Here is a 16,081-nt window from a genome sequence, read left to right on the forward strand (position 1 = left end):
TGGGTAACAGGGACAGGGACAGCCCGTGTGTTACTGTGGATAACAGGGACGGACACACCCTGTGCGTTACTGTGGGTAACAGGGACGGAGACACCCCGTGTGTTACTGTGGGTAACAGGGACACCCCGTGTGTTACTGTGGGTAACAGGGACGGAGACACCCCGTGTGTTACTGTGGGTAACTGGGACACCCCGTGTGTTACTGTGGGTAACAGGGACAGGGACATCCCGTGTGTTACTGTGGATAACAGGGACACCTCGTCTGTTACTCTGCGTAACAGGGACAGGGACACCTCATGTGTTACTGTGGGTAACCGGGACACCCCGTGTGTTACTCTGCGTAACAGGGACAGGGACACCCCGTGTGTTACTGTGGGTAACCGGGACACCCCGTGTGTTACTGTGGATAACAGGGATCGAGTCAGTGAGCCCTTGCTCGGTCAATCCTGTAAATAGTAAAGGGAATGTAGTCAGTGATCACTCACCCGGTTGATGTCGGAGATCAGTTTGCCTTCATGGGGTACGTACAGCTTTTGGTTGTTCGCTCGGAGTTTACTCTGGATGGTGAAAAGCAGAACCTCCAGATTGCCCTTCTCCTCAAACCTGAATGGAAATCAAGAACAACTTTCATTGGTGTAGCACCTTTCACACAATGCAACACCCCTAGGCACTTGACAGCCATACTGTAAAACACAGTCTGACGCTCAGTCACAGAAAGAGCTGACACATTTTGGCAAAGAGGCAGATTTTGATGATTGACTGAAAAGTCGGACAGTCAAAGAGAAGGAGGGAAGAGGTTCCAGAATTTGGGGCCCAGTCAATAGAAGTTGCGACCCTCAACGAGGGTCCTGAATTCGGGAAGTGCCGATGTCTCAGAGAGTAGTGGGGCTGCAGAGACAGGGTGGGTTTGAGAAACCATGGCAGGGATTTTAAAACGAAGGTGTTGCCTGACAGGAAGCCAACATTAGTCAACATGGGTGACTGTGGAATGGAACTCACTGTGAGTTAGACACAGGAACTAGAGGTTTGAACAACCTCGGGTTTATGAAGGATACAATGTGGGAGAGCAGCCAGGAGTGAGGTCCAATAACCTGGAGGCAATGGGCGAGCATTTCAGCAGCAGATGAGACGGGGACGTCAGGGAGGTGAGTACACAATCTTAGCTACAATGCAGACACGTGTTAACCAAGTTCATCTCAGGATGAAATGTTCCAGCAAGGTTACAAAGCAGAGTGGCTCCATCTCAGATCAATCTCAGATCATCTCAGTCAATCACTAGGGAACGGAGTTCCAAGCAGGAGCTGAGAACCTCAGATGAGTCCTGGCTTTGAGGCAGATTGTCTCAGAGATTGGAACCCACAACCTCAGCTGGAACCTCATTCACTAATTGGCCATCGATCATCCAGGTTACCGCACTGATTCCCAATTGCCTGGCGGTATTGAGAGGGGGAAGTAGGGGCAGCATCGCCACCGGTGACCCCGAGACTCAGACCTAAGACACATGGCACACAGTTCAAATCCCATTGCAGCCCAGGGCCAGGGAGGGGAGTCAGAGCAGAGCCCAATCTGTGGGGCCCACTAAGGTCCAAGGGCCCAGTCAGGAACAGCTCGGTGTGATAACTACCCCCAGTGATGACAACCATTATCAATTATCATTAAAACCCCTTCTGGGTCACTGATACCCCTTTAGGGAAGGAAATCTGCTGTCCTTACCCGGTCTGGCCTACACATGACTCCAGGCCCACAGCAATGGGGTTGACTCTGAAACAGCCCTAAAAACTCAGTTCAAGGGCAATTAGGGATGGGGGAATAAACACAGGTGTTGCCAGTAATCCCCAACTTCCCTAAAAACAACAGATTGTTTAAAATTGCTGTTTGTGGAAGCTTGTCGTGTGAAATTTAGAATCATAGAACCCCTATGATGTGGAAGCAGGCCATTTGACCCATCAAGTCCACAACAACCCTCCACAGAGCATGAACAAAAACAAAGTTGCTAGAAAAGCTCAGCAGGTCTGGCAGTATCTGTAAAGGAAAAAACAGAGTTAACGTTTCAGATCCGGTGACCCTGAGGAACCTGACCCTGAGGAAGGGTCACCAGACCCGAAATGTTAACTCTGTTTTTTCCTTCACAGATGCTGCCAGACCTGCTGAGCTTTTCCAGCAACTTTGTTTTTGTTCCTGATTTACAGCATTTGCAGTTCTTTCGGTTTTTCCTCCATACAGCATCTCACCCAGAACTACTCAAAAGGAATTTGGCCCATATCCCTCTAAACCCTTCCTATTCATAAACCCATCTAGATGCCTTTTAAATGTTGTAAGTGTACCAGCCTCCACCACTTCCTCTGGCAGCTCATTCCATATACGCACCATCTTCTGCGTAAAAAGTTTGCCCCAAAGGTCCCTCTTAAATCTTTCCCCTCTCACCTGAAACCAATACCCTCTGGTTTGGACTCCCTCACCCTGGGGGAAAAGACCTTGTCCATTCACCCTATCCATGCCCCTCCTGATTTCATATACCACTATAAGGTCACCCCTCAGCCTCTGATGCTCCAGGGAAAATAGTCCCAGCCTATTCAGCCTCTCTGTAGTTCAAACCCTCCAACCCTGGCAACATCCTTGTAAATCTTTTCTGAACTCTTTCAAGTTTCACAAAATCCTTCCTATAGAAGGGAGACCAGAATTGCACGCAGTAGTCCAAAAGTGGCCTCACCAATGTCCGCAACGTGACTTCTCAACTTCTGTACTCAATGCATTGACCAATAAAGGCAAGCATACCAAATGTCTTCTTCACCACCATGTCTACCTGCGTCTCCACTTTCAAGAAACACGAACTTGAACTGCAAGGTCTCTTTGTTCAGCAACACTCCCTGGGACCTTACCATTAAGTGCATAACTCCTGCCCTGATTTGCCTTTCCCAAAATGCAGCACCTCACATTTATCTAAATTAAACTCCACCTGCCACTGGATTCTGGGTAATCCAAGATGGAGGACGGGAAAAGGTGATGGCTGTGAGAGCAGCTCCTTTTTGTTTTGAGGTATTTTCAGTGTTGGAGCTGATTTTCTCAAATTCTAGGAGCAGTAATTGCTGTTTTATAAGCTGTTAAATTGCTTCGGAACTTTGGGAAAGCAAAGATCAAAACAGTGGCACTTTAAAAAGGAGGAAGAGAGAGAGAGACAGCAGTGACCAGGTGGAAAGTGAAACAAATGGAGAAGTAAAGCTGCAGAGCTGTGTGAACCTTCAGTGCTCGCTGCTTCTGCTGTTTGGTTTAAAGTAGCTCTGGGCATTGGAGTTCAACTAAGAAAAACCACACAAGTGCAATTCAATATCTGGTGGCCTGGGTGAGGGAATGTCAGTGGGCACAGGGATGTTGGTCACCTGGTGTTTGGATGGCATACAACAATAGCAGCAAAAAAACTATAGTTTAAGGGGTCAGTAATACATCTGGCACAGTCTTTACACTGTCAAAAATAGATGTTAACATCTGCTTGCATGTCAGCCCATTTTCACCTCCTTATGGTCCCCGTTATCAGCTTTTCTTTCTCCTGATATTCTGTCATCCATCCTTTTGCCTCCCTAACTGTCATTCTCTCATGCCTCCACTCACTCCTTCCTCACACCTCCCCCCCACCCCACCCCACCTTCAGCACAAATACCACCTCCTCCTAACTACTATTGATTCTGAAGAATCATAGAATCCCTAAGTGTGGAAGCAGGCCATTCAGCCCATTGAGTCCACACCCACCCTCTAAAGAGCATCCCAGCTAGACCACACCCCTCTAGCCTATCCCTGTAATCCTGAATTCCCCAGGGCTAACCCACCTAGCCTACACATCCCTGGACACTATGGGCAATTTAGCATGGCCAATCCACCTATCTTGCACATATCTGGACTGTGGGAGCACTCGGAGGAAACCCATGCAGAGAATGTGCAGACTCCACACAGACAGTCACCCAAAGGTGGAACTGAACCCAGGTCCCTGCCGCTGTGAGGCAGCAGTGCTAACCACTGAGCCACCGTGCTGCCCCACTTAAGAAGGGCTACTGGACTGGAAAACAGTAACTCTGCCTTCTTGCCAACGATGCTGCCAGGCATGCTGAGTTCCTCCAGTAATTTCTGTTTTAGTGCCAGGCGATGCCCAGCTTCAACAAGACAGAATTTATCCCTTGGCATTCAAATCCATTAGGGTCACTGCATCTGGGATGAAACCTCAGAATATGTGATTATTATTTGGAGACTGAGGTTCTACATTGGAGTAAAAATGAGTTTTAGTTTTGGTTCCATCAGGGTCAGCAATTTGAACAATAAACCAAAAAAAAGCAGCACTTTCAAGAGAGCACGTGATTTTGACAAATGGGCAGAAAACCACTGGGGCAGATAATTGCTAAGGTGTTTGCTGACTTGAGTTTTACAACCCAGCGAGAGAGAAAGGAAAAACAAGTTCATTCAGAAAAAGCTGTTGATCAAAAGAGAAAAGGTCCCTAACAGCAACGGAACTGTTACAAGCTGTTCAAGCTGTCAGGGTTGACAAAAAAGTTCAGAGTTAGCCACAGCAGTAGGAGGTGCTAGAGATGAACACACTCTCCAAGGCTACTTTCATGAGGTTAAGGAACTCCATGATAATTAATAAGTGAGCTTGGGAAGGAACTTTAACCAAAGAAAACAGTACGGATGAAAATACAGATTTGCAGAAAAGGAACTGATTTTGGCCATGATAGCTAAACAAAGCGCTTTAGCATGGAGGCACAGTTGACTATTCACCAAGATTTGGATGTCTATGGAGTTGCTGTTGGGGTAAAAGGTCTGATCTTTCTCTCTGATACTTGTAATTACATCATTTCAAATGATTGTGGTATTGTCTAATACAGGTGTGGTATTGTGTAATATACTTTTACGTTCTTTGTTAAAAGTACATGGGTAGCCTCTTGTGAATATGCTCAGTGATTCAGCCCCACAGTAAACAAAGCTGGAAGTAAAACTTATAACTCACCAAGCTGGGTTTCACTCTGGGATGTGATTGGTCCAATATTACCATCAGTTGGGATCATAATAAATTCCTTATTATCAACATGCTGGGGATTACCATTGACCAGAAATTGAACTGGACCATCCATATAAATATAGTGGCTACAAGGCAGGTCAGAGACAAGGAATACTGTGGTGAGTAACTTACCTCCAGACTCCACAAAGCCTGTCCATTATCTAGGGCAGGGAATGAGAGTTTTAAAGAGCAACACAATGGCTTAGTGCTTAGCGCTGCTGCCTCACAGCACCTCCAATCCCTCCACCGCCAACACTCTCAGTTGCAACAGTGTGTACCATCTACAAGATGCACTGTAGACATTCACCAAGGCTCCTCTGACAGTATCTTCCAAACTCATGATCTCTACCCCTGGAAGGACAAGGGCAGCAGATACATGAGAACACTGCCACTTCCAAGTTCCCTTCCAAGCCACTCACCACCCTGACTTGGAAATATATCACCATTCTTTCTGCTGTCGCTGGGTCAAAATCCTGGAATTCCCTCCCTAAGGGCATTGGGGGTCTATCTACAGCATGTGGACTGCAGCGGTTCAAGAAGTCAGCTCCCCACCATCTTCTCGGGGGGTAACTAGGGACGGGCAATAGATGGGTATTCCAGCCAATATCAGCCATCTCCCATGAGCAAATAAAGAAACATTTTCTCTATTTACACTAACAGGTATACTCTGCACACAGAGTCAGATCGCCTGTGCCTATGATGATACCCAGTGAGTGTATTCGCCTCACACTCAATGCCTACTTCAAAGGTTTCTCCACAGTGCAGTAGTTGGTGAAGGCTTGCAGTTGCTGTTGAACGCCAGTTAATGAGTTTGCAAATCGTTGATTGCTGATCAGAGCGATAGTTTGCTCAATCCATGCGAGCAACTCAGATGCCAATGTCTCATATCTCGTGATAATCTGTTCAATCTCCAGAGCTTTGTCCAGGACCTGTCAAAGAAAGAGAGAGAGAGAAAGAGAGAGAGAGAGAGAGAGAGAGAGAGCGCGAGACAGAAGGACGTACTTGATGGAGGGTACAACAAACAGAGGTCGAAAGACAGAGACAGACAGAGATAGGGGCCCGGATTTGAGCTAAAAAGAATATACAATCATGAAATTTCCACCAGAGTGGGGGAGCTGCAGGATGAAATCAGGCTCACCGACTCCAAAAGCAGATGTTAGGAGGATGTGGGGACAGCTGAGTGTAAAGGTGAGCTGGTTAGAAGGAGCAGCTCAGTTTTCTACATTGTCCCCAAACACTTCCAGGACAGGGACAGTGTGGGATTAGATAGATAGGCAGAGGGACAATGAGAGATATGCAGAGGTAGATTTTGCACATTCTCCCCATGTCTGCGTGGGTTTCCTCCCACAGTCCAAAGACATGCAGGTTAGGTGGACTGGTCATGTTAAATTGTCCATAGTGTCCAGGGATGTGCAGACTAAGTGGGTGAGCCACCTGGGGAAAGACAGGGTTACAGGGATAGAGTGGGGAGTTGGGACTGGATGGGATGCTCTTCTGAGAGTCGATGTGGACTCAATGGGTTGAATGGCTTGCTTCCAGGAAGGAGGGTTTCTATGATTCTACAAGACAGTGAGAGACAGTCAAAGATAGTGAGGGATAATGGGAGACAATGGGTAACAGTGAGAGACAGTGAGGGACAGTGGGAGACAGCGAGGCACAGTGGGAGACAGCGAGGGACAATGGGAGACAGCGAGGGACAGTGGGAGACAGCGAGGGACAGCGGGGCACAGTGGGAGACAGCGAGGGACAGCGAGGCACAGTGGGAGACAGCGAGGGACAGCGGGAGACAGCGAGGGACAGCGGGAGACAGTGAGGGACAGTGAGAGACAGCGATGCACAGTGGGGGACAGTGCGGGACAGGCAGTAGGATACAGGCATGGGGTACAATGACAGACAATGAGATAGCAAGGTACCACATAGAGATACAGTGACAAACAGAGAGACATCACGAGATACAGTGAGGGGCCACACACGCCCACCTGGGTCACTGATGTCGTTCAGGGAGGGAAATCTGCCATGCTTACCTGGTCTGACCTACACATGACTCCAGACCTACTCTCCCCTCTGGACAATTAGGGATGGAAAATAAATGCTGGCCTAGCCAATAGGGCCACATCGTAAGATACGAATGGAGAAAAATAAAGATTCAGGAAAAGACCCTTTGGCCTGCATTCTTTTATTGCAAAGTCATCTCTTACCTTTCCAATCCGCTTTCCCTCCACAGCAAGAGCCTTCATTTTGGAGAAGTAATGGTAATAGGAGACCACGTAGGTGATAATGGACTTCTCGTCGGGATTCTCCATGTTCACATCTGGTAGAACAGTTCAACGTTTCCACCATCAGAAATGCAGAGGTGAGCCTGGTCAGTATGCACCAATGTTACAGAAACCAGGAACAACTCTGTACATTGTCCCCATCAAACACTTCCCAGGACAGGGACAGCACAGGGTTAGACACAGGATAAAGCTCCCTCTACACCGTCCCCAATCACCTCCAGGACAGGAATGAGGTTGTGTACATCAGTCATAGCCTTGATGGTCACTGCACAGTCAGGGGCTCTGCCGTGTAACATCAAATGGAGTAAATACAACCCCATGTGGTGCCAATTGCCCATGGGCTGAAACCAGGCACTGGCAGGGTACATGTCCCAGGGTGCCCTCTGGCACTGAGAGGCTCATGGTCCTACCTTCAGGGTCCAGAAGCTTGGCCACGCCCAGCTGCTGCTCGGCCACATTAAACGCCTGCTGGAGGTTAAAGGTTGTGTTGGATTTCTGCAGTTTGGCAAAGTCAATGAGGTCACTCCTGAAAAAAGGCAAATATCCAAATTATTACAACACAAGGGGCAAAACACCGAGCCCTTTGAGTGACCTTGGCTCTGGCTTGTGGTCACTTTGGCCATATATTGGTCCAGTAGTTCATCATATTTCCCCAGGACAGGGCAGGGGCATTGGTCTGCTGGAGGGCGTGGGGTCAGCAGCTGGCCAAAGTCTCTCTCTATGATACTCCTGACTCACATGTTTCTTAGTGAGCTCACATCACCATGTGTCCCTTCAACAGTACCTTCCAGGCCAGGACAATGATACCCATTTGACTGACACACCATCCACCACCTTCAACCTTCACTCCCTCCACCACCAACGCTCAGTAGCAGCAGTGTGTACCATCTACAAGATGCCCTGCAGAAATTCACCAAAGATCCTTAGACAGGTCCTTCCAAACCCACAAGCACTTCCATCTAGAAGGACAAGGGCAGCAGATACATGGGAACACCACCATCTACAAGTTCCCCTCCAAGCCACTCACCATCCCAACTTGGAAATATATCACCATTCCTTCAGTGTCACCAGGTCAAAATCCTGGAATTCCCTCCCTCAGGGCATTGCGAATCAGCCTACAGCAGGAGGACTGCAGCAGTTCAAGAAGGCAGCTCATCACCACCTTCTCAGAAGCAACTAGGGACAGGCAATAAAGGCTGGGCTTGCTAACAATGCCCAATATTGTGAGAAATAAAATGAAATTAACAGCTGTTGAAATCCTGAAACATTAACCTTGGCCCTTGTGGAGACATTAACTATGACGTCTGAGGGGAAATGCCCTGTGACCCCTGAGGAGATATGACCCACCCAGCCTTCCCCAGAGAGATACAAAACTCTGCTGTAAATGGGGCTGTCAATCTGAGTACCATACCACTCCTGTGCCATTCTCAATGCCAGGCCGGTCAGGCCTGATCCATTGCACATTTCCCAGCATCCGGAGGTCCGCTCACCCGCATGCTGGTTAATAGAGAGACAGATGGGAAAGTAGAGAGGGGGCAAACTAGACAGAGGGAAAGAAAGGTAGGGAGAAGGGAAGAGGGGGCAGAGAAAGTAGGAAGGCTAAAGGAGAGAGTGGGAAGTGGAGAAACAGAAGAACAAAAACAAACAAAGAGTAGTACAGCACAGGAACAGGCCCTTCAGCCCACTGAGACTGACCTAATACATGATGCCTTTTTAACATTTTGCCTTTACACTGACCATGTCTCTTTATTCCCTGCCTATTCATTTTTCTGTGAAGATGCCTTTTAAACATTTCTATTTGTATCTGCCTCCAACACCTTCTCTGGCAGTGCATTCCAGGCACTTGCCACCCTCTGTGTAAAAAACCTGCCTCTCACATCTCCTTTAAACTTTCCCCTTTTACCTTAAACCTATGACCCCTAAACATTGACATTTCCACCCCAGGAAAAAAGACTCCAACTATCCATTCTATCCATACTGTTCATGATTTTGTAAACTTCTATCAGGTCGTCCCTCAGCCTCCAATGTTCAAATGAAAACAAACTGAGTTTGTTCAGTCTCTCCTCATAGCTAATAGTCTCCAAACCAGGCAACATGCTGGTATTTCTGTCCCCTCTCTAAAGGCTTCACATCCTTCTGATGGTCTGGCAACCAGAACTGAACATAATATTCCAAATATGGCCTAACTAAAGTTCTATATTGCTGCAACATGACTTACAATTTTTATACTCTGTGCCCCGACTGATGAAGGCAAGCATGCCAAATACCTTCTTGACCATCTTATCCACTTGTGTTACCACTTTCAGGGAACTGTGGACCTGTACACCTAGATCCCAGTGTATGTTGATGGTACTAAGGGTTCTCCCATTTACTATATACTTCCCTCCTGCATTAGACCTTCCAAAATACATCACCTCGCATTTGTCTGGATTAAATACCATCTACAATTTCTCCGCCCAAGTCTCCAGCCTATCTATATCCTACTGTATCCTCTGTCAATCCTCCTCACTTCCACAATCCTGTGTAATCTGCAAACCTACTAATCAGGCTACCTATATTCTCCTCCAAATCATTTATATATATTACAAACATCAGTGGTCACAGCACTCATCCCTGCAAAACATCACTGGCCACAGATTTTCAGTCAGAAAAACACCCTTCCATTGCTACTCTCTTGTCTTCTATGACTAAGCCAGTTCTGTATCCATCTTACCAGCTCACCATGGAACCCTTGTGACTTCACTTTTTGCATCAGCCTGCCATGAGGAACCTTGTCAAAGGCCTTGCTGAAGTCCATATAGACAACATCTACCACCCTCCCCTCATCAATCATCATTGTCACTTCCTAAAAGCTCAATCAAGTTTATGAATCACAGCCTTCACCATACAGAACAATGCTATCTATCACTAATAAGTCCATATTTTTCCAAATGTGAGTAAATCCTATCCCTAAGAATCTTCTCCAATAATTTCCCTACCACTGATATAAGGCTCACTGGCCTGCAATTTCCCAGATTATCCTTGTTGCCCTTCTTAAACAAAGGAACAACATTGGCTATTCTCCAGTCCTCTGGGATCGCTCCTGTGACCAAAGAAGATGCAATGATTTCACACAAGGCCCCAGCAATTTTCTCACCTGGCTCCCTCAGCATTCTGAGATAGCTGCTATCAGGTCCCAGTGACTTGTTGAATCTTAATGCTTTTTATAAACACCCAACATCTTTTTTATATCGATATGCCCCAGAATATCAACACACTCCTCCCGAAACTCACCACCCACCATGTCCTTCTCATTTGTGAATACCAAGGGAGAGAGAAAGATAGTGGGGTGAACATTGGCTAAAAAGGGCTAAACCCTTTCCTTGCTTGGGCCTAGGGGCTGGTTTGGTTTACAGTGATAGAGATTTATGAGTGAATCTCAGCAAGAAAGGGCTCTTATCTTAAACAAGATACTCTTTATTGCATGATAGCAATCAGATCCACAGTACATTCATATGTTAAGGGCTCTTAAGGTACAGAGGTAGTGTCCGTACCTCTGAGCCAGAAGGCCTGGGCTCAAGTCCCATCTGCTTCAATAGTGCATCATTCCATGTTGAGACAGTTTGTTTGAAATGTCTACATTCGCAAGTTACAGGAACAGCCATCACGGGCATGAGGTCTGTTTGTCAGCCAGACGATCAGCTCTGTCCCCTTCACTCCTAACACAGAGGACCTCAAAACCAGCAAAACCATACCAAACTCAGTGGGCCCTGGTCCCTGGTTATTGGGCTCTGGTGTTCACCTCTGCGCTGGAACCCAATAAGTTAGATGTTGTTAGGAACACAGTGAGGAGATCTGTGAATATAGCTTTTCACTCCACACCATCAGCAGATTGAGCACAGGCTCCAACATTAACCCTCTCTGTGCCACTACCTTACAAAACATTCTCTTGCCTTCTCTCCCCAGCCCCCCACTTACCACCCATGGATTGTTTACTTTGATCTTCATAGACAGGATGTAATCTCATCCTTTCACACTTTAAATTACACCCATTTTACATCTTTGTCTGTTTCACAGCCATAAACAGCTCCTTTCACCTTTTGGACTGAACCTCGACATCATCTGCCACATTTGTTCCTCACCAAAAGTGTAAAAAATACCAACCTTCCGAGCCCTTTCACTTCTGAAAAAAAAAGTCATGCCGGACTCGAAATATTAACTCTGTTTCTCTCTGCACGACCTGCTGAGTTTCTCCAGCACTTTCTGTTTCAAATTTGGATCATCCACAGTCTTTTGCTTTCACTTTCAACACCTGATCCCACCGCAGTCCCATTCCCAGGCTTGGAAACAACTGTGGAACCTGCCAGTGAGGGACTGTGGGATACTGGTGCCACATGAGACTGGTTGCTGACTCCGAGCTGGTGACCAAGACATAGAACATGGAACAGTACAGCACAGGTACGGGCCCTTCAGCCCACAATGACGCCAAATAAAGCCAATCCCTTCTGCCTGCCCATGGCCCATATCCTACCATTCCTTACATAGTCATGTGTTTATCTAAAAGTCCCTTAAAAGCCCTTAACATATCTGCCCCAACCATCACCCCTGGCAACATGTTCCAGAAACCCACCACTCTCTGTGTAAAAAACTTGTCCCTCACATCTCCGTTGGACTTTTCCCCTCTCACCTTAAATGCATGCCCCCTTGTATTAGACATTCCAACTCTGGGAAAAAGATTCTGATTGTCAACCCTATCTTTGCATCTCATAATTTTGTAAACATCTATCAAGTCTCCCCTCAGCCTCTGCCGCTCCAGAGAAAACAAACCGAGTTTTTCTAGCCTCCCCTTATAGCTCATACCCTCTAATCCAGGCAACATCCTGGTAAACCTCTTCTGCACCCTCTCCAAAGCCTCCACATCCTTCCTGTAATGTGGCGACCAGAACTGAATGTGATACACAAGACACCTAATCCCAGCAGCTGCCAGCCCTGAATCCTGTCCCCAACTCCCGGGAGCCTGTCCCTAAAGCAAAGGTGTGTACCTGTGTTTGTGGATGAGAGCATTAAACGCAAGCCCGTCACTCCAGCTGCTGGTGAAGTTCTGCACATTCACACCGGGATACCTGAGTCAAACAGAGACATTTAGTGACTTCTCTGGGTCTTGTATCTGCACCACCTGCTCTATTACCCTGTTTCTGCTGGGTATCAAATTTTCTGCTTTTAATGGGTCACTTATTTTTCATATGTTTCTCGAAAACTATGAAGAGACATTTCTGCCGCACAGTGTTTTGGTTTGGGAGGAAGTACACATTTGTAACAAAGCAATCTGTCAATAAGCCTACTTTTAATTTAAAGAAACTGGCGGTGTAATCCACACAGCTTGTACTGCTCAGGAGGGGAGACACTATAATAATCCCCTCACTCTGACCAGTGAATGTTGAAGTGAAAAGCAAGAACTCTGTGGCTTGAGCAGGTACTGGGAGAGCAGTAACAGCTGATGCAGATCTGGGAAAGGAATAGGCATGGCAGAGGCAGTCAATCGTACTACTTAGAATACACCAGTGAAGGGAGTGGGTGGAAATGGAGAATCCCTCTGGCATGGCGGTAATGTCCATACCTCTTGTCCAAGAGGCCTGGGTTCAAGTCCCACCCGCTCCAGAGATGCGCCATAACATCGCTGAACAAATTGGTTAGAAATGCCTCCATGTGAAAACCAAAACTTTGCATTCGAATGATCTCAACCAAGGAAACATTTAAATCGAGATTGGCAACACCACAAAGGTGGAGGGCACTGACTGATTAAGTACCTTGAGCATGTGCTCAAAGGGAGACCTAACAGTTCCAGGCAGTGTGCATCAGGGGAAGGGGGTCATTCCCTTCTCCTGTCCATGCCTGGGTCCCCTTGGAGAGGGACAGCTTGTGCCACCTGACCCATGGGCATCACAGAGGGAGTTAGAGTGCATTGTTGGCACTGGGAAGGACATTATAGCTTAAATCCCATTAAAGATCTTGATTACGTTGCAGTAACGGGAATGCGCCTCTTCAAAAATGGTTTGCTTGTTCTCACTGCTCTCGCCGAGAGTGCGTAAGGAGAGAACATTTCTCCATCTGTCCAAGTCCACTTGTCTCCAGAGGGGGAGTGCCCTTTTCCACTGCCTCGTTTGAGGGTTTCCACAGACTGAGGGGCAGCAGGCGAGGCGGGGGCTGGAGTGCATTATTGTCAATCAATAAATTTTCGTTAAGTTTTCCCTTTCCTGTTTTCAATGGGTCATTTTTTTTACATGGGTCCCTCAAAGACAACGAACAGTCATTTCTGCAGCACTGTGTACTGAAATCTATCAGTGAAATATCCTCTTAGCACCCATTCCAACAAACTCCCCCAGGATCTTACACGATGACAATAAGGCTGATAGTGAGCAGTTGATTACTGCTGTGCTGGCTGATACCAGCCCTGTACTAAATGAAAATTTAGAGGTCGGTCTGCACTCTGACCCGCCCCCACCCAGGCATTAACTCTGACCACCAGCCCATGCTCTCTGACCCTGCTCCTCAGTACAATCACTCACCCTGCTGTCTTCATCTGACACCACAGCAGGAGAGCGTCTTTGGCCGAGCGAGTCTCTCGGTTGTCTTCTGTGTTGATTTTAATCACCTGAATCTGAAGCAGAGACACCAACAAAAGAGCCTGAAAGACCAAGATGGCCGCCAGGAGAATCCAGCCCTCAGCCCGCTCTGAGCTCCCCGATCACCCAATTTGCTAATCAAACAAAAAGAGACAGCCCTATACCCGAGACCGTTCTCCACTCTGAGACCCTCTCCTCCAAATCACTCCATCCTACTCTGACCCTCAGCTTCTCCCCATTCCAACCTCCAGCCCCTCCTCCAACTCAAAACCTCTCCTGAACAACACCTCCCCCCATACTGAACTCTTCAACACTCAGTCCCTGCCTTTATCCACCCTCTTCCTCCTCCTCAAACACCCTCCTCTCTGTCACAGACAGCACAACTACTGACTAACCCTCCCCAACCCGCTGAAAGCCTCTCTTACCCTTTCACTTCTCCCTCTTACTCCCAATTCTCTGTCCGTCACCCTCCTGCCTCTAACCTGAGGCAATGGTGACCATTCCCCCCAAGACAGCAGGCACCAACTGGGACACCCCGGGCTGGTCCTTGGTCAAGGACTGCCCGTCCAATCCAATCACCTTCCCGGCAGCTGTTACCTGGAAACGGAGAATAATGGTCCAGATGAGGCCAAGAGTGAGCCGGTGGTTTCCATCGACGATGTCATGTGAGCCCACATTCTCCAGGTGAACGCGCTGCTCCTTCAGAAACTGAAGCGCCTTGTCTACATTCTCCAGCGAATGGATTCGCATCCGGCCCCGCGTCGGCTTGGGCTAAGGTGGGATGGGGGGATAGTTAAAACGCTCACACACCATCACCGTCACTGACACACTCCCCCCCGTCACTGACACATGCCCAACAACAACTTGAATTTAAGTAGCATCTTGAACACAATTAAAAACATCGCGCAATGCTTCGCAGGAGCATCACGAAGCAAAATTTGACACCAAATAACATAAAGCGGCTTTTGGGCCGAGTGACCAAACACTTGGTCAAGGACGGAACTTTAAGGAATGCGGAGACAGACAAAGAGAGATTGTAAAGGATCTTCAGAACAGAGCAGTTGACAACAGAACCGCTAGTGGCAGGGATTAAAACCCGGAATTCCCAAAAGGCCAGAGTTAGAGGGGCGCATGCAAGGAACCACAGCAATGATATAGTACAGAAGAGGGCCATTCAGCCAGTCTTGTCCACGCTGAACACTTAAAGAGCATCTGTTTTCCTTTATCCTCTCATGGGGAGTGAGTGTCATTGGCATTGTTGCCAATCCCCTAAGTGCACTCGAACTGATTAGCTCCGTGAATCATTTCAGAGTGCAGTTAAGACTCAGTCACAGTGCTATGGGTCTGGAGCCATGTGTAGGCCAGACCAACGTAAGCAAGGCAGATCTCAATCCCTAAAGGGGCATCAGCGAAGCTTGATCATGAGGAATCATGACAACCTCACTGTTGCTTTCAGTCAGACAGTTCCAGATTTGTTAAACTGATTTTAAATTTCTCACCAGCTGCCATGGTGAGATTTGAACCCATGCCCTCAGAGAATTAGCCTGACCTCTGGATTACTACTCCATTGACAATACTACTGCGCCATCATCGTGGGGCTAGAGGAGCTTACAGAAATAAGGAGGGGTAATCCCATGGAGGGATTTGGAAACAAGGATGAAAGTTTACACAAGATGATGATCAATTAATGGGCTGAAGAGTGTCAGATGGAGTTTGATTTGGATAAATGGGAGGTATTGCATTTTGGTAAAACAAACAAGGGCAGGATTTATACAATTAAAAGTAGGGCCTTGGGTAGTTCTGTAGAACAAAGAGATCTAGGGGTGCAGGCACATAATTATTTGCAGTTTGCGTCACATATAGACAGGGTGGTTAAGAAGGTGTTTAACATGCTTGCCTTCAATGCTCAGACCTTTGAGTATAGGAATTGGGACACTATGTTGAGGTTGTACAGGACGTTGGTGAGGCCTCTTCTGGAGCACTGTGTGCAGTTCTGGTCTCCTTGCTGCAGGAAGGATATTATTAAGCTGGAGAGGGTTCAGAAGAGATCTACTAGGATGTTGCTGGGAATGGAATGTATTAGTTATAAAGAGAGGCTGGATAGGCTGGGACATTTTTCACTGCAATGTAGGAGGTTGAGGGGTGACCTTATGGAGGTTTATA

The 16,081-nt window shown here is 47.4% G+C and overlaps 1 protein-coding gene across 1 annotated transcript; it reads right to left on the bottom strand.

Moving 5' to 3' along the window:
* Window positions 1–484: 484 nt before the first annotated feature.
* Window positions 485–14,689, bottom strand: LOC109938642 (spectrin beta chain, erythrocytic-like; the record flags this gene model as incomplete). Its single annotated transcript, XM_048593665.1, has 7 exons — window positions 485–602; window positions 5,782–5,969; window positions 7,239–7,351; window positions 7,727–7,842; window positions 12,338–12,418; window positions 13,862–13,953; window positions 14,516–14,689. Coding segments are annotated over 7 exons (882 nt in total), but the record flags the coding sequence as incomplete, so codon positions are not given.
* Between the last annotated feature and the right edge of the window lie 1,392 nt (window positions 14,690–16,081).

Source organism: Rhincodon typus, unplaced genomic scaffold (genome assembly GCF_021869965.1).
Source record: "Rhincodon typus isolate 14 unplaced genomic scaffold, sRhiTyp1.1 hic_rhity00003438, whole genome shotgun sequence".
Classification (NCBI taxonomy): Eukaryota; Metazoa; Chordata; class Chondrichthyes; order Orectolobiformes; family Rhincodontidae; genus Rhincodon; species Rhincodon typus.